At 35.3% G+C, this 26,589-nt stretch overlaps 1 protein-coding gene across 3 annotated transcripts in view; it reads left to right on the forward strand.

The window, feature by feature from the left end:
- The window catches only part of Tusc3 (tumor suppressor candidate 3), a 256,150-nt gene that overhangs the window by 88,234 nt on the left and 141,327 nt on the right, over positions 1–26,589 (forward strand). For all 3 annotated transcript variants that reach the window (XM_023717312.1, XM_004633050.2, XM_004633051.2), the window contains exons 3-4: positions 9,178–9,295; positions 14,939–15,079. In XM_023717312.1, coding sequence (XP_023573080.1) covers positions 9,178–9,295; positions 14,939–15,079 — 259 coding nt within the window. The remainder of the gene's footprint in view (positions 1–9,177; positions 9,296–14,938; positions 15,080–26,589) is intronic.

A 26,589-nucleotide genomic window follows, 5' to 3' on the forward strand; every position in this document is an offset into this window, starting at 1 on the left:
TCTCCTCTCCTCTCCTCTCTTCTTCTTTTCTTTTCTTCTTTCTTTCTTTCTCCCTGTACTTTGGGCAGGGTGTTCAGGGTCTCACTATGTACATTGGATTCTCCTATTTACAGCCTCCCGAGTGCTGGGATTGCAGGTGCGCCCCACCACACCCAGTCTCAATCATCATCTCAATGCTTTAGTCCACTGTGAAAAATATTTTTAAAAATGAACTTTAGGCAAATACAGTAAATAAAAGGATCCCTACAAACCTTAAATGCATGTTATCAATGATAATGATGTTTTCATTGAATAGGAAACATAATCTCCATATCTTGGGATATAGTTTCTTTAACTTCCTATTTGCCTTCTTGATTTATTATAGCAAAGTTTCTTAATGTCTTGATATACTCTCTGCTTGAGGTTAAATCATAGCCTTCTTGGGTAAACTATGTAGAATTTTAAGTGTGTGTTGCTGTTTTTCTAATTTTTACTTAAATTGTCTAATAAATATTAATTTATGTATTCAATAAATGATTTAGACATAATAGGTACTTCAGAGAGTAAATTGTTTTGCATTGGTTCATTTGCTTATATTATTTAATATAGTAAATGTGTGTGATGGATTAAAGTGTCTTGACACGGGTGTCTGCATTTGACTTCTTTAGCACATTGAATTAACTCACCTGTTGATTCAGTCATCCATTAATCTTTCTCAGTAGTTCAACAAATATTAATCAAATATTTACTATAAGCTATAGTACGCAGACAGAATAGATGAAAAAGGGCCAGAGAGATAGCCTGGCAGTCTAAGCACCTGCCTGGCAAGCATAAGGACCCGGATTTGATCCCTGGCACTGCATGCTGTGCTGGCCCTGCACCACGCCAGCCACTGAAACTGGGCATGGTAGCTCATGCCTATAATCCCAGTGCTGGGAAGGCTGAGACAGAAAGATCACTACGGGTCTGAGCTGTGTAGCAAGACCCTGTACTGAACGAACGAACGAACGAATGAATGAATGAATAAAAAACCTTGTTAAGTGAACAGTGGATAAATTGTTTCTTTATTGCTTTATATGCCCCTTATCTTGGAATTCCATATTTAAGGATTTCCCTGTTACTGTTGCTCAACTGTGCATATGCTATCCATAGTTGAATGTGTTTTATGTTCATGAAGATTTTGCTTCAGCATATTTGAATCATAGATCTATGTTAGATCTATTTTAAAGAAATGTACACGTCTAGCAAGGAAAAATGCGTACACAATAAACATGGTGTTCTAATAGCCATAATATCTATTAACATATTCTAATATCTCTATTAATCAGTCAACTGTTGTGGTAGGCAGAGTCAGTTACAAAATGGCAGTGGTCTGCTGATTCCTCGGCGTTTCAGTGGCATTGGAGCTATTTAATGTATTTCACTACATTCAGTTTGGTTTTGGGTATGTGTAACAGAACCAGAGAAACAGCCCTGTTAAATTCTTCATGCAGAGTGCTATTAGCAGCCTCCGCCTGCAAGGCACTAGAACCTTAAGTGATAGGTCAGTTTTCTGCTCACTTCTCGTCTGTGTATATCACTGTATATAAAATTTATTTGTGTTTTTATGAAAACATACTTTAGAATGACTATGTAATTCATCATGAATGTATTATCAGAAAGCTATATGCTGGGAGTTTTTTTTATTAATCTGTCACCTGATAAGAAATTTAATTAATATTAAAGAGAAAAACCACATTAACATTTTTATTCTTTTTTTTGGCTGGCTCAGCCCACCCTGAGGGTGGGGCTGGTGTGGCATGTGGTGCCAGGGTCAAACTGAGGTCCCCTGCACCTGCCTAAACTTGCCTAAGCAGGCACTTTAGACCGCTGAAATATCTTGCCAGCCCCAACACATTAACATTTTTTTAAAAAAATTCAAGAGCATTAATGATATAACATACTACTAATCATGAAAAATGTATTAAATCTATACAATCCAGATGAGTTAATCCTTTTTAGTTTTACATGACCTTATTAAGATTATAATATAAATATTATAGAATTTGGATTGTGATGTGTTTTTCTTGTTCCTGTGATAAAAAATAGAGAAGACTTAATGTAGCTCATTTAACAGAACAATGCCCTGCAGTTACTGCTTAAGTGTTCCTGGATCATTGTGATGCAGCTTGACTGCCCTCTTCAGGCTGCACATGAATATATTCCAGCAATTTACTGAATTCTCTAAGTTCTTTTTAAAAATGTATTTAGTGCAGGGTCTATAGGGTCTCACTACACAGATCCAACTCATAGTGATCCTCCTGTTTTCAGCCTCCCAAGTGCTGCGATTACAGGCGCCACCACACCCAGTCTCAGTCCCGGACTCAGCACGCCCTGGGGATGGGGCCTGCACAGCATGCACGGGATTGAACCCATTCCCTGTGGCTGCCTAAGCAGGCACTTTGGTCTGCTGAGCTATCTGGCCTGTCCCCTAAATTCCTGAGTATAAGCCATTGCTATTAGTATGAACCACCAGAACAAAGTATCTTTTGTTTAATAATGTGGGAAGTGTAATTATTTGATTTAAGTATTTGGAACATTTGTGGCTTTTGTGTTTCCAATGTCAGGTGGTGGTGACATCTGTATAGAAGCACTGACTCGCAAGGTCTGACTTTGCTTATGAGTCTAAGCAGACAGAAACATGATTCTCTGTACTTTGTCAAATTTCCTCTGTCCTCTATTAAGTATTAAGAATTTGCAGTATGGGGGAGAGCCTAAGGGATAATGGGGTAAGTGTGGGAAAGAGGGGCTGTATTATTGGGGTAATTTTTTCTTACAAATTTTATCACTGGTATCTGAATATAGACATCTTTAGGATTAAATTATATATTTCTTGAATGGGCCATTGAATTGTGTTTAATGGTAAAGATTTGTTTACTCATCTTTCTGCTAGTGAATTAGATACAATGGAAGAAAGGTTTTTTTGTCAGTGTTAAAATTTTCTCTGAATGTTCTGTTTGAGTTGAGAAAATAACATTGCTTTGGCTCCTGAAGCATTCCTTATTCAAGCTATAGATAGTTCTAAGAAGATGGTTTAGAGAATTTTTCTGGATCCTTTGCCCTTCCGGATTCTAAAGGGAGAATATGCACAAAATAAGTCATACCTTTATATTTTAATAATCTTTTATGTTTTCTGTACTGGACTATTATAGTGACATTTATTTTTAATATTGACTGGATTCCAAATATATATTTTCCTTCTTCTACAGTCAGTTATGCACAAGATTACTACATTCACTGTTTCTGTGTAGTATTTTTTATAGTCACTTCTTTAAAAAACACTCAAAAGTTATTCAGTGCTTATAGAGTAAAGGCAGAGTTCTATTCTAGTTATTCTAGTATAGTTTTCTAATAATAAGCTTATATTCTATTAAACATTAAGGCATGTTTCATACTGAATGATCTCTATTAAAACTGTTCGTTATTTAGTGTTTTACCCATTCTTTCTTGCTTATTATACCTTTAGTCCTTCTAGACTAATCTCAGTTATTTTCCAGATTCCTTTCACATTCAGTCTTAGCCTCAGGCTAGTATGATCCCATCTTCTCTGTATTCTACAGAGCACCTACATTCTGTTCTTTAAAAAAAAATACACACACACACACACACACACTCACACATACATTCTTTTATTTAGAGTACATGCCTATTCCTTCTTCTCACTAGACTCTTAAAGGTAGAGACTTTGAAGTATACTTCTTTGTTATTGCAGTATATACTGAAATGCAGAGTATAAATATCATTGATGACTAAGATTTCAATTCTGTATTTGCATATGAAATTAACATATTACTGATATACTATTACAGGAATAGTCACTCTAACCTATAGTCAGGAACACTATTCCTTTGCCGAACAGCATATATTTATCATGGTAAATAGATTTAAAATATTTTATTTCCAAAACAAACCTAGAGCGACATAAATGTAAATGAGCTTTTAGTCTGATTCCAGAATTCACAATATCTGATATGATCATTTTAAAAAATATTTATGATATATTTATCGCCACTGTCAGCAAAACTGTATGAAAGTACTTGTTTTATACTAGATCTTAACCATTAGATGATCAGTAAGAATAAAGAGAATGGATATATGCACAAAGTAAATAGCACTACACAGTAGATCAGAATGCTCTTTTGGGCAGTCACATCAAGTAGTGTAAGTATGGATGTCTGAAATGACTTTCAAAGAAGTTATGGTTTTGAGTGAACTTTGAAAGAAGGGAAAGTTATTCTGAGCAAAATAATTAGTACACGTCATAAGACTAGATGGTGTAAGAGGTTCATAAGACAGATTCTTTGGGTCTGGCATGTAGTCAGTGACAAACAATACAGGTTGTAGCCAGGGTATGTCCTCATTACCTTAATTATCTCTTCTGTGGGAAGCATTTTCAGGATTTTGCATTGTACCTCCAAATTGCTTACTGGAATATAATCTGAAAAGTGGAATGTTTGCAGGCAATATGAATTTCTTCTCTTGACTGTTCATCAGTCTTTATCACATTTACTTTTGCTTTCTTTTTAAAGTTTGTATTTATAATTACGCAGTAGTTCATGTTTCTTTGTACAAGGTCTGTCTCATGCTTTCACCACAACATAAGCTCCTTGAGATAAGGGGCTCTGCATTTGTCATTTACCCAGCATCATCAATCACATTATTTTTACAGATATGGACTGGTGGATTGAATTAAGTGACTGAATCAGTGTGTACTTAGTATGTGCCAGTAAGTCTGGGCTGGATTAGAGCAGTATGAAGAAAAAGAAATTCAACATTACTGCCATCTCAAGTCATTGTATTAAAGAATTGTAGATAGATGATGAAAATCTAAAAATGGTTATTTTTCCTATTTTTCTTTTCGTCAGGACCAGTATTTAAAACCTCTACTTCACTCATAAGAGACTGTTTAAAATAATTTTTCACTAGTTAGTTATATTTGGTTCTTATTTGGATTGTGCCTCTTATGTTCTTTTCATAATTGCTTTTCTTTGTTCAGGAGCAGTTGTTTTACTGTGGTCTTTATATCTTCCGTTTATGATTTTAACGATTCCTTAGAATCTCTTCTCTTCATCTTGATACTCAGTTAAATTCTGTTATAATTCGCAGTGGCTGCTTCCTGGCTTCATAATTGGAGTAATATTTCTTTACTTTTCTCCTTCTTTTAGTGCTTTGGTTATAGTCTCATGTTTTTTACTTTTTCATTTATAGAACCCTTTTTATCAGTTATATGCTAAGGTAATTTTCTGAGCAAATGTAATGGAGGTAAATTTCAGGTTCCTTACATTTTTGGAGAAAATGTTTATTTCAAACTGGATTATTTGTCTCAATGTAGAATTCTAAATTGAAAATATTACTGCAAAACTCTCAAGGTGTTATTCTGTCTACCAGCGTCTGATGTTGCTGATGACCAGTCCAATCTGATCTTGTTTGTCCTTATTAGAAAAATTTTCTTTCTATGAAAATCTTTTGAATCTTATTATCTGTAGTGTTCTGGCATAGTGTTGTTGATCTTTTTTTTCAGGCCATTTACTTAGAAACTGGGTAGTTTCCTTTAATTTATTAGCTCTGGAAATGTTTCCTCTCATGTTTTACATTCAGTTTCTTGTTTGCTCTCCAAAAGAGTATCTATTTAAAATCTTTTTAAACAAATGATAATCTGTGTACATCTTTATGGAGTACAGGGTGAAGTCCTGGTATATGTGTTTATTGTATATTGAACTCAGGACACTTAGATGGCCCAGCCATGTATCATTTATTTCTGATGAGAACAGTGAAAAGTGTTTTTTTCTGGCTGTTTTGTACTGTGGATAAAGTACTGTTCATTTTGGTCACTTTCTGTGCACCACCACAGCACTAATTGTGTCACCTGTTGGCTATGACTCTGTACCCATTAAGCAGTTGCTGCCCATTCCTCCACTGTGCTCTCCACTATGTCTGGTGACTATGGTTTTGTTTCTTATTTCTGTGAGTTCAGCTTTCAAAAAAATACCTTCTATTTGTGAGTGAGACCATGTGGTATTTGTCTTTCTGTTACTGCCTTGTGTTGTTCAACATTATGCTCTCAAGTTCATCTGAATTGCTGCAAATGAGAGGATATTGTCTTCTAAAAAGAAGATTGATCATAATATACCTTGTATTATTTACTATGGTGTTTTATATTATTACCCATTGGTGTTTATAATATGAGACTTGTTACAGTGCTATACTAAATGTGGAAGTACAGGTATCTTTTTTTTTTTTTTTTTTTTTTTTTAAACTGGGAATCAAACTGAGGACCTTGCGCTTGGTAGGCAGATGCCGTGCCCATGAATTGTGCCCTGACCCTGGAAGTGCAAGTAGTATCTTTTTGATATATTGATTGTATTTCCTTTGGACAAATAACCCAGCTGGATCATATGCTAGTTTTCTTTCTAGTTTTTAAGGAACCTCTGTACTGTTTTCCCATTCTGTACATTCTCTCTTTGCGGTCTTTTTCCATTGCTATACAGTAGCAGGTTTTTACTTTGATGTAATCTCTTCTGGCTCATTTTTTGTTGCCTATGCATTTATACTTTTTCAAAGTACATTTACTGTATTATATGTCTAGGTTAGTGTTTGATTTTTAATTATTTCTTTATTATCATTAAATTTTTGGGAATGTTGGATGAAACCATCTTCGTGGGCTCTGAGCATCCTGTGCCTTCCACCTGGGTGTGGCAAGAGCACACAGGGCTTACTGCTCTTTACTGGGCAGCGCATCAGGGCTGTGTGTGCTCTGCAAAGCCTTAAAGAGTTACCTGGCTCTTGGCACACACAGCACAGACTTTTATCCTTATTATAGAGGTAGTAAGTCCTCTGAGGTCAGTTGGCTGTGCTGGCATTCATGAAGAGCCCTTGTGGCACCTTGGGAAACTGGATCAAAGGGAGCTAGTGCAGAGAAAAAGGAAGTAGTAAAGTCTTTTGTCTCTGACCCAACAATGTGTGTCTTTCATGGGAATTAGTGTAATATTAACAGATTAACCTTTAGGCCCTAGTATACAGTCACAGACCCTGTGTAGTTTTTGACAACTGAAGTATCTTCTCTTTTTTAAGTGTGTGATTATTATTTTAATGTTTTGATTCTTGTGGAATCAGTTTTTGTGTGGAAATTCCTATTTTTATTTTTTATTTTTTGTATTTTAGGGAAGGATCTACAGGGTGTTCAGGGTCTCACTACTAGATCAGACTTGTAGTAATCCACCTGTTTATAGCCTCCCAAAGGCACCACCATGCCCAGTCTCAGTTGCCTTCTCAGCATGCCCTGGGGGAGAGACTGTCATGGCAGGCCGGGGGATCAAACCCCTGGCCCCTGTACCTGCTTGCAGGCTCTTTAATCTACTGAGCTATTTAGCCAGCCCTTCCTATTTTTATTTTAATTAATTATTTAATTAATTCTGTATTTAGGACAGGGTCTACAGGATTTACAGGGTCTGACTACATAGGTCGGACTCAAACTGATTCTCCTGTTTTCAGCCTCCCAAGCGCCGGGTTTACAGGTGCATGCACCATGCCTAGTCTCAGTTATTGTCTCAGTGTGTACCAGGGGCAAGGCTGGAATGGCAAGCCAGATTCCAACCCCTAGCACTGTGCTCTGGCTAAGCAGGTGCTTTAGTTCGCTGAGCTATCAAACCGGCCCTGGAAATTCCTGTTTTTAAATTACTTTTTAAAATTAAAAATAACTTTTTTAAAAAATCAGATTTTCCTTATGTATATGTTGATTTATTTGGAAATCTAATCATGGGACAGTAGAAAGGCTAAGCTTGGGGTTAGTTGGGGTGATACAGAAGTTGGGTTTATTATTGGTATAGAGAAGTTTAATTATGATACTTGCGTTTAGCTTTATTTCTTTTATCCAGCATGTGCTGTTGAAGAATCTGGTATTTTTCTTAGTTTCTTACTGTGCTGCACTTGCCTCTGAAAGTGTAGCTTTTTTATCAAAACTGTTTTACCAGCTATTTTCCAAATATTTATTTGCAACTTTTTATCTACTGCTGATGCTACTAAATCTTTTTGCTATTGTGGTATCATACCTATTCATTTAGTTACATTTTTGGATAAAAGGAGAAATACATTCCTGACAATAGTCAAGTATAAAGAAAAATCATTTTTACTGTTCTTTTTTAATATTTGAGCAACAACTTGTTACTTCATGTTTCTTTTACTGTGTTTATATACTTCCAGTAATGCCAGTTTTCTACTTTTGCTATCTCCTTACATCTAAGTATAAAGCATTATCATCAGGAAAATCAGCAAAATATGTAATAAAAATGGGTATAGTATAGGAATAAATACTAACTTAGGGGAAGATTCATGGCTTGTGGCTTATCAACTCAGAAAGTTTTGCTTTTAAGTTTGAATATAAAGGCATTTTTAAGTAAGTGGAATACATGAATGTTCAGTATAACTATATTCAACTTACATCCTTGCTTTTCTAAAAAAACTAAATTGCAGTTATTCTTCAGAATTGCTTAAAAATTTCTGTGTCTCCTACTAAGAATTGTTGGAAGTTTTAACTTACATGCTCAGAAAATACCCCAACATGTTTTTATTCCCTGGAAGAAGAATTAGCAAACTGTTTCTTTAAAGGGCCAGGCCAGGGTTGTGCTCTATGCTGTTATTTTTAATTTTTATTTTTTTATGTATTTTGCACAGGGTCTCACTATGTAGCTCAGACTCATAGTGATCCTCCTGTTTTCAGCCTCCCTGGCGCTGGGATTACAGGCACGTGCCACCACGCCTGATCTCAGTTGCTGGCTCAGTGTGCCCAGGAGCGGGGCCTTTATAGGAAGGGAGACCTGGGATTGAACCCTGGTCCCTGCTCTTGCCTAAGCAGGCGCTTAGTCTGCTGAGCATGCTGTTATTATTAAAACGATTCAATTTTGTTCTTTTAGCACAGCTGTCAAATATGTAAATGGTTATTGTGTCTGTATTACAATAAAACTATGTATGAATAGCAAAATTTGAGCTTTGTATCATTTTGTGTCATATTTCTTTTAAAATGTTTTTATAACTATTTAGCTTGCAGTCTGTTCAAGTATTATTAGTTCAGTACAAAATTCTTGCCCAAGAATTACTTGTTTTATTAATGGGTTTGATAATTGAATACTGATATTTTATGTTCTGTCCTATTATTCTTTTCAGGCAAGCTAATGAAGAATATCAAATACTGGCTAACTCCTGGCGCTATTCGTCTGCTTTTTGTAACAAACTGTTTTTCAGTATGGTGGACTATGATGAGGGAACAGATGTTTTTCAGCAGGTAAAACAGTTGTATTTTATTTTGGTAACACATAATGGAGTTGGTTATTATGATTATGCATTTTTGTCAGATAAAAATGCAATACATTGAATAAATTTAATCGTTAATACATTCTGTTATGTAAAATAATTTCAGATCATGTTATCTCTGGTGCTATACAGTTTTTGCCATTAGTGAATTTAGTAAGCACATCGTTACTTTTGTATTGTAGAGGAAATGTGCTTTTCAGCATGTAGTGGCAATTTACATGCATTAATCTTACTTTGTTATTTAATGATTTAGGAAATTGTGGTATGCATTTATGATATTTCATTTATAATTCATTCAAACTTTTTCTTAACATTTCTACATTGTTGTAGACATAGATAATTATACATGTAAAATACTAAATATTTAAGATGCTTTTGTTTGTCAAGGCTTGACTTACATCCCCACTAAATTCATGTGTTAAAGTCAGACAACATATTGTGGCTATACCTGGAGATTGCACTTTCAGGAGGTAGTTAAGGTTAAGTGTGGTCATAAAGGTTACATATAGAAGTGATAATATCCTCATAAGAAGAGGAAGAAACACCAGGAGCGCATGTACGTGAAAAAAAAGGCCATGTGAAGACACAGCAATAAAATTACATTTGCAAGCTAGGAAAAGAACTTCACCAGAACCAAGCCTACCAGCACCTTAATCTTGAACTTCAAGTCTCTGAAACTGCTAGAAATTAAATTGTTGTATAAGAAGCTGACTTTTTAGTGGTAACATGAGCAGCCTAATACATTCTCATTTACAGTCTTTGCGGTGGAGAAAGTATTGGGTTTGGGAATAAGGGTGTTAAATGGCACTGATGTTGTCATGGTTGTGTCACCATCCTAAGTAAAATGGAGTGCTTGTGATCATGTTACTGTACTGAGTGTTCTAGATGCATTTTTCCATTTAGTTTCACAATGATCATATGAGGTGTTACTGTTTCACAAATGAAATGAATATGTGGAGACTTTGTCATTTATCCAAAGCTATAACATTAAGTGTAATGTGTGGCTAAAATTTCAACTCAGCTATTTCACTCTCTGGTCTTTAGTCTTTAATCATACTGATATCCTATAATTGCTAATTTTAAAATAGTTTTGCACCTTGTCAGTCTCTTTCAAATGCAAAACTTAGTACAGCCTTGATTGATTTGAGTGTAATGGCCCGTTGGATCTTTTTCACGTATGATGTTCTTAGGCATAATGCTATACTAGATCATGCAAAAGCGCTCATTTTTTATTCCTGATAGTAAATGGGCCATCAGTGAATATTTTTACCAATTTAATTTGAGATTTATTCATCTTTATCAATTTCTACTTGAGTAAAATAAATTTTCTTTTTTTCCTCCTATATTTAGGGGAGGGTCTATAGGGTGTTCAGGGTCTCACTATGTATATTGGACTCATAGTGATTCTCCTGTTTTCAGGCTCCCAAGCAATGGGATTACAGGCATGTGCTACCATGCCCAGTCTTAATTGCCATCTCAGTGTGAATAAATTTTCTTATTTTGTCTTCAGTAAACTTTTCCTATTAGTAGTTCTTTTTTTTTTTCTTATATAAATTCATTTTGAATAAAACTAGTGGGATGTCTGTTTGTACTAACGGGGTGTTTCTTAGTATTCATTCTTATTTAGACTTACTCCAGCAGAAATAAATTGCCAGGAAAAATCTACATAGTTCTTCCTTACAAGCAGCTTACAGAATAGGGAGCCAATAATAATGTCCTATTGAAGAAAAGCATAAATAATATAATTTGAAATACACTGATAAAATCATAGTTCTATGAAATAAATACCATGTAATTTTGGTTTTTGTAGACTCTGAGAAGAATTGGTCTTAGATATTGAGATGGAAATTTCCTCATTATATAACTTGAATTCTTCCTTATTGTTGGCAGTAGCCATGTGTATCCAGCCTGCCTGCTGGAGCAGAGCTCATCTCAGGTGTCTGGCCTGAACAGGTCTCTGAAGTAAATGAGAAAAATGTGTTGTCCTAGTTTAGTTTCATTATAACTTTTGTTCAATTACATATTTAGTATAGTAAGTATATTAGTACTTCATTTACACAAATATACTTTCTCCCACTTTTATTACAATCTCTCTTGGTCTTTTCTTTACATAAATAAATCACGTTTAATAGAAGCACTCTTATTTCCTTTTGCTTCTCATTGCTATAAGAATACAGTAGGCAGAACAGTGTATATCTGACTCTTGGTCTCATCGGTGAGGAACACTTAGTTTTGGGTGGAGTCTGTGGCGCACTGGAGAGGACATGCTTGGCCTCAGCAGATTAGCTCCAACTCTATTTAAAATAGACAGGCTATATGTAGCTAGATCAGTTTCTCTGATAGGAGTTTTTATGTAAAATTTCTGTCTTTAACAGGTTGACAGCTAATTTAAATTTCAGACAAAAACAATATTGTGGGGGAAAACTAATCTGGGTTTGTGCTGTTCTGACTGTAGGCTGCATATAGATTTAATGGTTGAATTTTTTATATATGCTAACTTTATAACAAATTCTTAATAGTTATGAGAATTTTTTAATTGAAAAGTTTCCTCTGGTTAATTTTGATTCCACAGAATTTCTAATATAGATCTGCTTTGTCTTTTCTAAATCGTAGCCCCTGGCTTAGAAATAAGAGTTTTCATTTTAAAATGCAGAAATGCGTAAAAGTTATAGGAGTTAACTGATCTTTATGGGAAACTGTCATCTTCAATTTTGGGAAAATATTTATTTTGCTGCACTTGAGAACCACTGAAAGATATTTAGTACTTATGTTTTCCTTCCCAATGAGTCATGTTTTGTTGAAATATTCTCTGTAAACTGGTGTTCTAACGCACTTTCAGAATAGTGAAGTTTTTGAAGACAGTATTAATAAGAAGAGTAGGAACTTACAGCTTTTAGCTTTTTGGGTAAGTTTTGGGGAAAGCAGATTCAATTGTATCTATATCTATGTCTATTTATCCATATTTATGTAATTTTCACAGAAATGGTGAGGCCACTTGTCTGATGACAGGCTGATTGGTTCATGAATGCACTGTGCATAAAGGAGCTCTGGTCTCTAAAAGGAGTCTCATTTTGTGCTCTGCATTGAGGAGCCATGGGGAATATGCACATTTTAATTAAAGGGAAGGCATCAGATTATGTATCTTTTAAAAACTATATATTGTAGAATGTTAAGCTTTAAGTAGAATTTCCTGATTGCCAGATGAGGGAAACTTCCTCCCTTAAAATCTTACATTTACATTTTACTTGTAGCTCTCTTTTCCATCTATGGGAAAAACACAAATGAACAAAATCTAAAGCAGAAGCACAAGGAGAAAGGAATGGGTAACTGGAGGCTTTGTTCAGTTTAACCAACATTACTAAATGTCCATTACATGCAGACCCACTATGGGGAAATGAAGCAAGATAGACTTCTGATTTACAAAGATAGATAGATAGATAGATAGATAGATAGATAGATAATTGTATCACGTTATGCATGTGATATATGTATATGATTTTTACATCATAATCTGTGTCCTGTACCATATTGTAATCTGTAATTTGATGTTATAATGTACTTACTCAAAGTTTTTATAAAAGTTTAAGAAGTTGTATGAGTTTATACCTAGAGCATTCTGAAAGTATGTATAGTGGTAACAAACTATATGTATTTAGAAGGCCTGAGGTCACATTCTAGCTTTACCTCTAACTAGCTGTGTGGCCTTCATACATTACTGATCATTTTAAGGGTGATTTTTTTTTTTTAAGGGTGATCATTTTAAGGGTGATTTTTTTTTTCTCTTTTTTTTCTAAGAGAGGGAAAATAAAATAGTCTTTTTCATAAGACTGGTAGGAAGATTCAAGGGAGTTCCTAATGTGTAGGTATTTTGCTCTATGCCTGATATTATTGTTGTTTTTATAGTAGAACTTTAACAATAATATTGGCATGCAGTGTCCCTGACCATACACCCCCCCTTAATTACAAACTTTATTTTTGCACAAGTTGGTTAAATTTCAGTCTGTAGAAAGAATGAGAAGTTAGGGTAAAATAATAAAGAACAAGAAAAGAAACAGGACAAAAAGTAATGTTAGTGCTTATTTAGAAAAAGTAAGGTCTTAGTCTGTGCTACTATAATCCAGTATCTGAAATGGGCTTGTTTATAATGGACACAAATATGTTGGCTCCCAGTTTTGGAAGACAGAAGCCTAGTATCAAGCTGGCAGTATTTGGCAAGGGCCTTGTTATCACAAGCAAGAGAACAAGAGAAATGAAAGAGGGATGCACACCCTCTTCAGTAATGACCCTGTTTCTACATGTGAACATATGGATTTGTAGCTCTTAGGGTGGAGCCCTTTTGGCCTCATCACTTTGGTAAAGGTTCCACATCTTAATATAATTGCAATGGAAAGTTAATTTCAGTGTGAGTTTTGTAAACGATGGCTCACATAGGTCAGTTATCAGTCTTGCTGAAAAATACTAATGTAGATAACATGGAGGAAAATAATTGAACATCACTTACATTTACCGTATGAAATAAGACAAATATGTGATATACATAGATTTGTTTTGAATATTCAATTCATTTGTGCTTGCGCTATGTGAAACTCTTAAGTGATAGAAAGCTGTCTTATAAGTAAGACAGCTATAGTCAAGTTCATTTATAGAGCAGAAATTATTTTGGTCTTGACTATACTTTGTTATGGGTAGGTAAACTTTCACTACAATGTCCTTACCTTGATGTCAACTCTTATCTAATACATGTTATATGAGCTGAATTTCACTCATTATTAGGAAAAACTGAGCTATACTGAAAATGAGTTAAAAATGTCTTGACCTTACATTTTAAGATTGTAAAAATAATTCTGGGTAGTAGAAATATATTTCCATTTGTACTTCAATGCCAATTAATCTATTATTTAAAATAATGAGAATCATTTTTACTGGGTAGTATTCTATATAGTTTACAATTAAGATTGAAAATAGAAAATATTTCCGTGATATCCATTTTAATAGCTGATTTAATAGAGAAACTAAGCAGAAAATAATATGTATTGGAGATTTCCTTAGTAGTCTGGTAATTTCAAGTTGTATAGAGTAAAAATGTTTGTTTCTATTGCTTAGTTATCATCATGACAAAAAGTCTTTACATCTGTAATAGAATGTACAGTCTACTTTTAATGTATCTGAAATTGTTCCTACGTATGCTTGTTCATTTCAGAATTTATAACTGTTGAAGAAATGAACTAATCCACATACACTCATGGATGTTTGTAATAACCATGTACCTGTCAAATCACAGTATTTCTATTTGTGTCTTTAGTCCTTTTTTTCTTTAATTACAAAATTCCAGAAATGGAAAGAGCACAGTGGCTGTTAAAATACAGAAGGCACAGTTGGAATTATGAATGATATATGTGAAATGTGAGAATTCAGACAGTTTAGTCAAATTCAGTAATTTAATCAATTAGTTCAGTAATATAAATAAAATCAGAAATTAAATGGAAAGCCATTTGAATTTTTGAAATGCTATTTCCAGAATTGATGCAAAAAGGAGTAATGTGTTACATTGATGATATATGAAGAATATTGGGTTGGTATTATATTTAGTATTCCTTAATCATATGTTTTACAGCTCAATATGAACTCTGCTCCTACATTCATGCATTTTCCACCGAAAGGGAGACCCAAGAGAGCTGATACTTTTGACCTTCAAAGGATTGGATTTGCGGCTGAACAGCTAGCAAAATGGATTGCAGACAGAACGGATGTTCATGTATGTTTTCTTCCTCATATTTTTATTTAATTTTTATCTTAATCAGAAAAATGTAAAAATAGCAATAAAAGAAATTTCAAAACAGGTTGTTAGGAGACTAACATTTATACATTGTATATATAGTTATATTCGTAATTGTTCAGAGTACAAGATGTAGGCATGTGTACAGATATTAGCAGAAAACTTTCAAGAGAAACAAGCTATATAACTATGTTATCTTGTGTAAATATACATTTTTTTCTTTTCCTTCCTTTCCCCCGTCTTCCATCACATTTTTTTTTTCTTTTGAATAGTTTCTTCCCTGTTCACACTTATTTACACTTTGGATCTTATTTACTTCTTCAGTTTCTCACACTAATGCGACAATAGGATGTTTACTCTTGTGGGTCTGATGTATTTCACTTATGAGTATGCTCTGGAGTTGCATCAACTTACCTATAAAAGTCTGTAGATTATCTTCTGTTATGACTAAGTACTCAATTTTTTTTTAATGCATTTAGTACAGGGTCTACTGAATCTTACTACACAGATTGGACTTGCAGTGATCCTTCCTGTTTTTCAGCCTCCCAAGTGCCGGGATTACAGGCGGGCACCACTATGCCCAGTCTCACTCTCCATCTCAGTGCACCCCAGGGGAGGGGCCTACATGGCAGGCTGGGGATTGAACCCCTGTCCCTTATGTCTGCCTAAGCAAGCTCTTTTATCCACTGAACTATCTGGCTGGCTCTAAGTACTCGATTTTTTTTTTTTTTCAATTTATTTTATTCATTTCTCAGTTGGTGGGCATTTGACTTGATTCCAAGATTTAGTTATTACAAATTGTGCTACTATAAACATGACTACACATATATCACTGTGATGTGGTGTTAATATTTTTGGGAAGGTACCCAGAAGAGGAATAATGATGGAATGAGACCTCTCATCTGAGTTTCTTCACTCTGATTTCCACAGTAGTTGTACTAGTCTACATTCTCACCAATGGTGGAGAAGGGTTCTTTTTTCTCCACAGCTCCTCCAGCATTTGTTATTGGTGGATTTCTTGATGACAGTCATTCTTTCTTTGGTGAGAGGGAATCTCATTGTTGTTTTAATTTGCATCTTTTGAATGACTATGGACGTTGAACATTTTTTCATATAGTTATTTACTGTTTGTATTTATTTGTCTAAGAAGTATTTATTCATCTCCAATGCCCAGTTTTGGATAGATTGTTTGAATTGTAGGGGCCTGATTTTTTAAATTCTTGTATGTTCTAGATGTAAGTCCTTTGTCTAAGAGACAACTGACTATAATACTTTGTAACTGGGAGGATTGTCTTTCACTTTATTGTAATTTCTTTTGGTCAAAAGCTTTTTACTAAGAGGAGGTCCAATTTGTTTTGATTTTTGTTTCTTTTAAATTTCCCTTGCCTTCGGGGTTTTTTTTCAAGAAGTTTTTGCCTACATCTATGTCTTCAGATTTCTACCTCTTTTCTTTTCCAATATATTCAGTGCTTACATTTTAATATCTAAATCTTTGATCCTTTGTTATGTATTTAGTACAGGGTCTACAGAGTCTCACTACACAAATTGGACTCATAGTGATCGTTCCTGTTTTCAGCTAAGTTCTGAGATCACAGGCGTGTGCCACCACACTCAGTCTCATTTGCTGTCTCTGTTTTAACTGTAGTTTAGTGTATGGTAGGAGACATGAATGTACTTTAATTTTTGGCATGTGGAAAGCAGTTGTTTTTCCAGTGCCATTTGTTAAAGACACTATCTTTCTTCCACTGAACATGCTTGGCTCTTTTGTTCAAGGCAAGGTGGTACAGTTTGTAGTTTTTGTCTGCATCTTCTATTCTGTTCTTTTGATCCTCAGGTCTGTTGATTTTTTTTTTTCCCAATATATGTTGATTTTATCATAGGAGCTTTGGTAGGGTAATTTTAATTTTGGTAGGGACATCAGGGATTGTGATGTCCCCTGACTTCCTTTGTTGTCCAGAACTGCTTGTGCTGTTCTAGGTCTCTTCTGGTTCTAAATGAATTTTAGGAATTTTTCTCTGGATCTGTGAGTTATGCTAACAGAGTTTTAATTGAGATTATATTGAATCTGTGTAATAGTTTTGGGAATGTGGCTATTTTCACTATGTTGGTTCCTCCTATCAATGATCAAAGGATAGCTTTCCATTTTCTGATACGTTCTTTGATCTCCCTTTTCAGAGTACTGTCAGTTTCAATGTACAGATCTTTTATCTCCTTTGCTAGATTGATTTCCCATTTTTTAAATATATTTTTCTGTGTTATTGTTGTAAAGTGTTGTTAATTTCTCTCCCTTTGATTTTGTTGCTCGTGTACCAGGAATATTACTGATTTTTGAGTGTAGACTTTGTATTGAGCTACATTATTGAATATGGTTATTAAATCTACAAGTCTCTTGATAGGGCATTTTGGGTGGTTATATAGAGTACTATGTGGTCTACAAGTAATGGTAATTTAACTTCTTCTTTTCCTATCCATATTCATTTTATTTCTTTATCTTGTGTGATTACTATAATTTTCCAGAATTGTATTGAATAAGAAAGGTGACAGTGGATGTCCTTGTCTTGTTCCTGATTTTAGAATAAAAGCTTTCAGTGTTTGACCATTTAGTATGATTCTGGTTGTTGGTTTGTCATAGATAGCTTTTATAAGATTATGATAAAGGCCTTCTATTCCAATTTTCTGTGCAGTTTTTATGATGAATAGGTGTTGAACTTTGTGAAGTGCTTTTTCTGCTTCTAGTGAGATGATCATGTGATTTTTGTCTTTGGTTTGTTAATAGTTATTTTTACATTTGTTGATTTGCGTATGTTGAACCATTCCTGCATCCATGCCTATATGCATTCAGTCTTACTTGGTCATGATGTATAATCATCTTCGTGTTACATTCTGTTTGCCGGTATCTTTTTTTTTTTTTTTTTTTGGCAGAACTGGGGATTGAACTCAGGCCCTTACGCTTGCCAGGGAAGCGCTTAATCCACGGCCCCGCCAGTATCTTATTGAATATTTTTGCATCTGTGTTCATTTGTGCCATTGACCTGTACTTTTCTTTTTTGGTTGGGGTTCTTTGGTTTTGGAATCAGGATGATACTTATCTCCAGCAATGATTTTGGAAGTATCGTTTCCTTTTTAATTTCCTTAAGAGTTTCAGCATTAGTATCATTAAATTTCTAATGATACTAATTAGAAATTTAGTATTCCCTAAATTTCTTGTGGAATTCAAGAGTGACTCTGTCAGGACCTGGACTTTTCTTAGTAAACTTTTTAATTATAGTTTCAATTTCATTGCCTGATAACAGATTATTTAGAGTTTTTATGTCTTCTTGATTTAGTGTTGGCAATTCCATTCTATCTAGGAATCTGTCCATTTCTTTTTTGTTTTCCTTCTTATTAGAATATAAATTCTCTTAATAGGCATTAATGATCTTCTGAATTTCTGTAGGATCTGTTGTGATTTCCCCTTTACATTCTTAATTGCTTGAATTTGTGTTTTTTCTTTCTGTTTTAATCAGGTTGGCTGATGGCCTATTGATTTTGTTCTTTCAAAGAACCAACTTTTCAATCCATGGATTCTTTGTATTGTTTTCTTACTCTCAGTTGGATCAGTTTCTGCTCTTTATAATTTCCTCCCCCATATGAGCTTGAGTTTGATTTGTTCTTTTTGTAGAAGTTTCAAGTTTGGTATTGTTTGAGCTCATTCTTTTTTCCTGATGTAGTGTTTATTGCTATAAATTTCTGCCTTGGGACTGCTTTCATTGTGTTCCATAAGTTTCAGTATATTGTATTGGCAAAATAATATTTAAGTGTTTAAGTGTGCATATTGTTTAATTTTGTCCTTAATTTCTCTGTGACCCATTGGTTGTTTAGAAGACTGTTGTTTAATTTCCATGTATATATGTTGCCTTTGTATCTTTATCAGTGATTTCCAGTTTTATTACACCGTGGTGATATAGTTATCTTGGAATGATTTCAGTTCCTCTACATTTACTTACACATGTTTTAAGGACTGACATGTGGCCTGTTTTGGAGAACATAGCATGTGCAGTTGAAAGAATATGTATTCTGATGTTTTGTTGTTGTTTTTTTCTGTACTTTAGGAAAGGGTCTACAGGGTGTTCATGGTCTCACTACTAGATCAGACTCATAGTGATCCACTTGTTTACAGCCTCCCAAGAACTGAGATTACAGGCACACACCACCACACCCAGTCTCATTTGCCTTCTCAGTGTGCCCCGGGGGTCGGGCCAGCACATTAGGCCCTGGATTTAATCCCCGGCCCCTGCACCTCCCTACAGGTGCTTTAATCTGCCCTCTATTCTGATATTTTGGTGTGGAACACTCTGTAGACATCTACCAAGTCCATTTGTTCCCAGGCATTATTTAACATATTTGATATGCCTTTGTTGAAATTTCTTTCTTTCTTTCTTTCTTTCTTTCTTTCTTTCTTTCTTTCTTTCTTTTTTTTTTTTGTCTAGTTGATCGGTTTGCAAGGGTGGGATATTAAGTTCCCCGCTACAGTTATGTTAGTGCTTATTTGGTTTTTCATGTCTGTTAATATTTGTTTTATGTAATTGGGTATACCAGTATTTGGTGGATATATATTTATGATTGATATCTCTTTTTCTTGGAGTTTTCCCTTCATAAATATGTAGTGACCTCCCTTGAGTCTTTCAATCAATTTTGGCTTGAAGTTTACTTTCTGGGTTCCTATGGCATAGATAGGTTTTTTTTTTTTTTTTAAAACATCCTTTAACTTGTAGTCTGTGAATTTCCTTTTGGATTAATTGTGTTTGTTGAATGCAGCATATTGCATTTCTTGAATGTAAGATCTTGTTTCTTGATCCATTCTGCCAGTCTGCTTCTTTTGACTGGTAAGTTGAGACCATTTACATGGATAGTTACAACTAATATGTATTGGATTATTTTTTTCATGTTGCTTTCCTGCTTTTACCCTCTGTATGATTACTTGACCTGCTTGGCAGTTCCTTTTTATTGCTGTTTGTGTCTTTTGGTCTTTGTTATCTTTTTCAGTTATATCTTTCTGAACATTTTGTAAAGCTGGTTTGGTGGTCATGAATTTCTTTACTTTACATTTGCTTTTCATCTGTAATTTCCAAAGTACTTTTTTTTTTTTTTCAGAACTGAGGATTGAACTCATGCCCTTGTGCTTGCCAGGGAAGTACTTCTTCCACAGAGCCATCTCTCCGGGCCTGGTCATGAATTTCTTGATGTTTTCTTTGTCATGGAAATATATTATCTTTCTGTTGATTTTGAAAGATAGTTTTGTGGGTTACATCAGTTTGAATTGAGGATTTTTTCTTTTAGGGCTTGAAATACTTTGCTGCAGTCTCATCTTGATTTAAGGGTCTGTATTGCGAAGTCTGCTGTGTTCCAATGTGGTTTCCTTAATAAGTGATTTGTTTCTTTTTCCTACATTGTTTTGATATTTTGTTCTTATGTTGAATTTCTGGAATCTTTATTATATGTCTTGGTGTGGATTTATTATTTATTCCTTATACACCTTACAATGATTTCTTTGACTGTAGTAGCCAGTTCCGTGATTATATAATATAACCCAACTTATACCAGGAAATTATATGCAAGGATTTTACACTTGTTAGAGTGATTTTACCCTGTTTGGGGTGAGGGTGGGGCTTAAGAGATGTAGGTGGTAGGATGGAAAGGTAGATGATTTTAGTATAATAGGAGCAAGCATAGGATGTGGTGTGCATAGAATGATCATCCAAGTTTTGGATAATTGTAGGATTATAAGAGGGAAGAATTGGAAGAGAAATCATAGAAGTATTGAAGTGAACCAAAAACACAAGAAGAGACAGTGTTTACACAAATGCATGACTCATAAAATTAAGTGAGACAGGTCATTGTTGCTGCTACTCCATTTTGCTCTCTGCTCTTTGCCACCACCATGAAATGTTGCGTTCTTCCCTCTGCCAGTCTGCCTTGGAGCCAGCTGAGTATGGACAGAAATCTCCATTAACTGTCTCACTACACAGCTTGGACTCAGAGTGATTCTCTTGTTTTAAGCCTCCCCAACACTAGGATCACAGGGCTCAAACCTAGGACCTGGAGCTTGCCAGAAGTGAGAAAGTGATTGACGGTGAGCTCTCAACACATCCAGAAAAGGATGCAAATTCTGTGAGATACACTGGAAAATACATTCCAAACTCAGTGTGCTGAGCCCAGCCCAGGCCTAGCGAGTGTGTGGGAGAGCTTCTGGCTTCTTTGCCCCCACAGGTACTCTCTGGACCAAAACTCAGGCACGCCATGTGAGTGATACCCTCTGCCGTATCCTTGGGACCCCTCCACCCCTCCAGACCCCCCAACCTCAAGCCTGCTGAGTGAATGAAAACTTCTGTGATGCTTTGTGGACACCCAGATCCAGCCCAAGCCCAGGCCCAGCTAGTGTATGCGCTCGCCCGTCCCCTCTGGGCCAGGAGCACAAGAGAGGGGCACCACAGGTTCACGGTTCACTTCCAATGTCTGCAGTAGGAAGGAGCTGAACACAACAACTAGACCCAAGCCAGGTATAACTGGATAAACTCAAACTTAGTAGATCTGCACCGGAAATTCAGTAGGTTCTAAGGCTATAACTGCACAAAAGCTCTACACCAAAGGTCAGAGATCAGTGCTATATGAAATGACAAAGACAAGGAGCAAAATGCAATCTCAGACCTCAAGCCTACCCAGAACAAGTGCAGAGGACACTAGCTCAGGTCAAATATATGAATTAATAGCCTCGGAAGTAAAGAAACAACAAGAGAATGGTATGGAGGAACTCAGAGCGAAATTAATTTATGAAATAAAAAAGAAATCTCTGAATTCATAGCATCTGATGTAAAGAATCAAATACAGAAACATATGGAAGAAACTCAGAAAAAAGTACAGAGGATGCTAGCTCAGCTGAAATGTATGAATTAATAGCATCGGAAGTAAGGAAACAATACCAGAAAGGTATAGAGGAATAAAGAGAGGAATTAATATCTGAAATAAACCTTTTTTTTTTTTTTTTTTTTTTTTGCGGAACATGGGATTGAACTCAGATCCTTGCATTTGCCAGTCCAGCACTTATCCTACTGAGCCATCTCCCCAGCCCTAATATCTGAAATAAAAAAAGAAATCTCTCAGTTCATAGCATCTGAAGTAAAGAATCAAATTCAGAAACATATGGAGGAGACTCAATCTGAAAAAATACTCTGCAGTAAAAGAATCACTGCTTGTAAACAAGACATTGATTAAAAAAAAAAAGATTAGAAAAAGGATGTATTCCATGAATGAGCAATACAGGAAAGAAATAGATCATATTTCTATTTCTCTAGAGGCAAAGTCAAAGAAATACGGAAGAACTTAAAATCTCAAACACAAACCTGCAAAACCATTTGAGTGAAAGTGAAGACAGAGTTTCAGGTCTTGAGGACACTAGTGCAGCTTGTGGAAAGGTAATAAAAGATTGCTTAAAAACAACTAGGATGGAGGAAAAAATAATTCATCACCTGCAAGACAATGCAAAGATGAACAGTGTAAGATTAATAGGCATCAGTGTGAAAGAAGTATTCAATACAAATGATGTAAAAAGAATATGGGCAGAAGTAATAAGAGAAAACTTCCCAAATATGAGGAAACAGTCTGACATTCAGTAACTGAAGAACACAGAATGCCAAATAACCTCTACCCAATTAAAAACACACAAAGACATATAATACTCAAGACCCTAGAAGTCCAGCAGAAGAATAATATACTGAAAGCCGCTAGAGAAAAGAAGAAGATCACATTCAAAGGAAAACCCATCAGCATGGAAAACCATCAGACTTCTCTTGACAAACCATGAAGGCAAGAAGAGCATGGAACAGAGTACTTCAAGTCCGCTCTGAAAACAAATTCCAGCCCAGACTACCATACCCTGCAAAACTCTCTTTCAGATTTGCTGGAGAAGTAAAATACTTCAGTGACAAAGAACAACTAAAGAATTTCATGATGACAAAGCCAACCCTGCACAGCCTCCTGAAAGATGTTCTAGATAGGGACCAAAATGATCTGAATTCCACGAATGAGATCAGAAGCAACCAACTAAATAGGGCAAGCAGTTAAACACAGGAGAAAAAGGAGTAAACAACAACAGGTAAATAACATGTAAAACGTAAGTCAATACATCTCAATTCTAACCATCAGTGTAAATGGACTCAAGTCACCAATTAAGAGAAATAGACTGGCACAGTGGATTAGGAAACAAAATCCAACAATATGCTGTATATAAGAAACACATTTAACTCATAAAGACAGTCATAGGCTGAAAGTCAAAGGATGGAAAACAATACTACATGCCCCAGCACCTCAGAAAAAAGCAGGCGTAGCAATCCTATTCTCAGACAATCTCAACTTCAAAGCAGGAATGATCAAGCGAAATAAAGAAGGCCACTATACGCTGGTTAGGGGAAAAATACAAGAGGAAGAGGTAACACTCATAAAATGTATGCAGCAAACACAGGAGCACCCACTTATATAAAGCAAATCTTAATGGACATGAAAAATCTAATATCCAATACCACAATCTTAACAGGAGACCTTAACACCCCCTTATCCCCAAAAGATAGGTCAACCGGACAAAAACTTAGCAAAGAAATAACAGAACTGAACCAGAGCTTGAAACAAATGAACTTGGTGGACATATACAGAGTGTTCCACCCAAGCACAGCTGAATACACATTTTTCTCAACAGCACATGGGTCATTTTCTAAAATAGACCACTTACTATTGTCCATAGGTCATGCTTAAGTATATGCAAGAGAACAGAAATTATCCCATGCATATTACCTGACTGCAGTGCACTGAAACTGGAAATAAATGACAAAAGAAACCAGAAAAAATCCCTAAAGACATGGAGATTAAAGAACACCCTACTCAACAATCAATGGGTCACAGATAAAATTGACCAAGTAATTCAACAATATCTATAATTCAATGAAAATCAAACCACAGTTCATCGGAATTATAAATTCTTATGCGATGAAAGGAGTTCTGAGAGGGACGTTTATAGCTGTGAACTCACACATTAGGAAAACAGAATGGGAACAAATAGACACCCTAATGCTGTACCTCCAGCATCTAGAAAAGCAAGAGCAATCCAAACCCAGAGCCCGAAGTAGTGAAGAAATCATAAAGATTAGAGCAGAAATTAATTCACTTGAAACGAAAATAGTTTAAAGAATTAACGAATCAAAAAGCTGGTTCTCTGAAAGATTACATAAAACTAATGAGTCCCTAGCTAATCTCATCAAAAAGAGGAAAATAAAATTCAAATACAAGCAATAAGGAATGAAAAGGGTAAATTCACCAGAGACCCAGTGGAAATTCAGGAGATTATGAATAGCTATTTCTAGACTCTTTACGCTCGCAGAAGAGAAGACAAAGACAAAATGGACAGTTTCCTAGGAAGGTACAAATTACCAAAACTGAATCAAGAAGATATAATAACTCTCAATAACCCAAAACAGCCAATGAACTATGAAATGTAATGAAAGCCTGCTGACAATTACAAGTCTAGTTCCTGATGGATTCACAGCTGAAGTCTACAACAAATTTACAGAAGATATAATCCCTGTACTCCTCAAACTCTTCGAAGAAATTGAAAAGGAAGCAATCCTCCCAAAAATCATTCCTGGAGGCAAGTATTATATTGATATCAAAACCAGGGAAAGATACAACAAAAAAGGGAAAACTACATGGCAATCTCCTTCATGAACATAGATGCAAAAGTCCCTATAAAATCCTAGCAAATACAATACAGCAAATCCTCAAGACGATCATACACCATGATCAGGTAGGATTCATCCTAAGGATGTAAGGATCATTCAATATATGAAAAATGTAATACACCAAATAATAGAGTGAAATCTAAAAACCATGTGATCATCTCAATTGATGCAGAAAAGGCTTTTGACAAAGTCCAACACTCATTCTTGTTCAAAGTCCTACAGAAAATTGGAATAGAAGGCCTCTATTTTAATGTGATAAAAGCCATCTGTGACAACTGAAGAGCTAACATAATTCCAAATGGGGAAAAAATGAAATCTTTTCCTCTCAGATCTGGTACAAGACAAGGATGTCCTCTATCACTCCTCCTATTCAATATAGTTCTGGAATCACTAGCTAGAGTCATTAGACAAGAGGAAGAAATAAACAGAATAAGAATAGGTAAAGAAGTTAAATTATTATTTGCAGATGACATGATACTTTACTTGGAAGACTCAGAAAGGTCCACCAAGAAGCCACTAGAATGAACATAGATGCAAAAGCTACTAGATAAACAAATTCAGTAGCATAGCAGGATACAAAGTCAGTGCCCAAATGTCAATAGCATTCCGGTACACAATAACAAACATACCAAAATGGAAATTAGAGAAACAGTACCTTTTACAATAGCACTACAGAAAATGAAATACCGTGGAATTCATCTAACTAAAGAAGTCAAAGGTCTTTTTAAGTAAAATTGCAGTACTCTTAAAAAGGAGATCATAGAGGATTTCGGAAAAGGGAAAGATATTCCCTGCTTCTGGATAGGAAGACCCAACATTGTGAAGATGGCCATTCTCCCAAGATTGTTATACAGATTTAATGCAATCCTTATCAAACTACCACCAGCATACCTCACAGACCTGGAGAAATTGTTCCTAAAATGTATTTTGGAAGTAGAAAAGACCTAGAATAGCAAAGGCAATCCGGCCTAACAAAGACAAGGCAGGAGTCATTACAATTCCTGACTTGAAATTATACTACAAAGCTAATGTGATAAAATCAACATGGTATTGGCAGCAAAATAGACCTGAAGATCAATGGAATAGATTAGAAGATGCCGAGGCCTCTAGGAACACACTCAGCCACCTGATCCGTGACGAAGGTGCCAAACATGCTTACTGGAAGAAAGATAGCCTCTATAACAAATGGTGCTGGAGAAACTGGCTCTCTACATGCCGAAAACTCAAACTTGACCCATGTCTATCACCATGCACTAAGCTAAAGTCAAAATGGATTAAAGATCTAAACATTAAAACAGAAACACTAAATCTCCTGGAAGAGAAAGTAGGAGGAACTCTTGAATACGTAGGGGTATGCAAAGAGTCCATGAACAAAAATCAAATTGCACGGGTAATACTTGAAAGAATTAACAACTGGGACATTCTCTTATTGACATGTGTTTGCCCGTCAAAAGAAATTACCAACAAAGTGAAAAGACCACCCACAAATTTTGAAAAAATGTTAACTAATGAGCACTCAGACAAAAATCTGCTCTCCAAAATTTATAAAGAGCTAAAAAACATCAGGACCCCTAAATTTAAAGACCCATTCCAGAAATGGGCATCCGAGATGAACCCACACTTCTCAGAGGACAAAATTAAAGGATCGAATAAATACATAAAAAAATGTTCCACATCACTAGCCATCTGTGAAATTCAAATTAAGAGAACACTCAAGATACCTTT

This window comes from Octodon degus, unplaced genomic scaffold, assembly GCF_000260255.1.
Source record: "Octodon degus isolate 3935 unplaced genomic scaffold, OctDeg1.0 scaffold00051, whole genome shotgun sequence".
NCBI lineage: Eukaryota > Metazoa > Chordata > Mammalia > Rodentia > Octodontidae > Octodon > Octodon degus.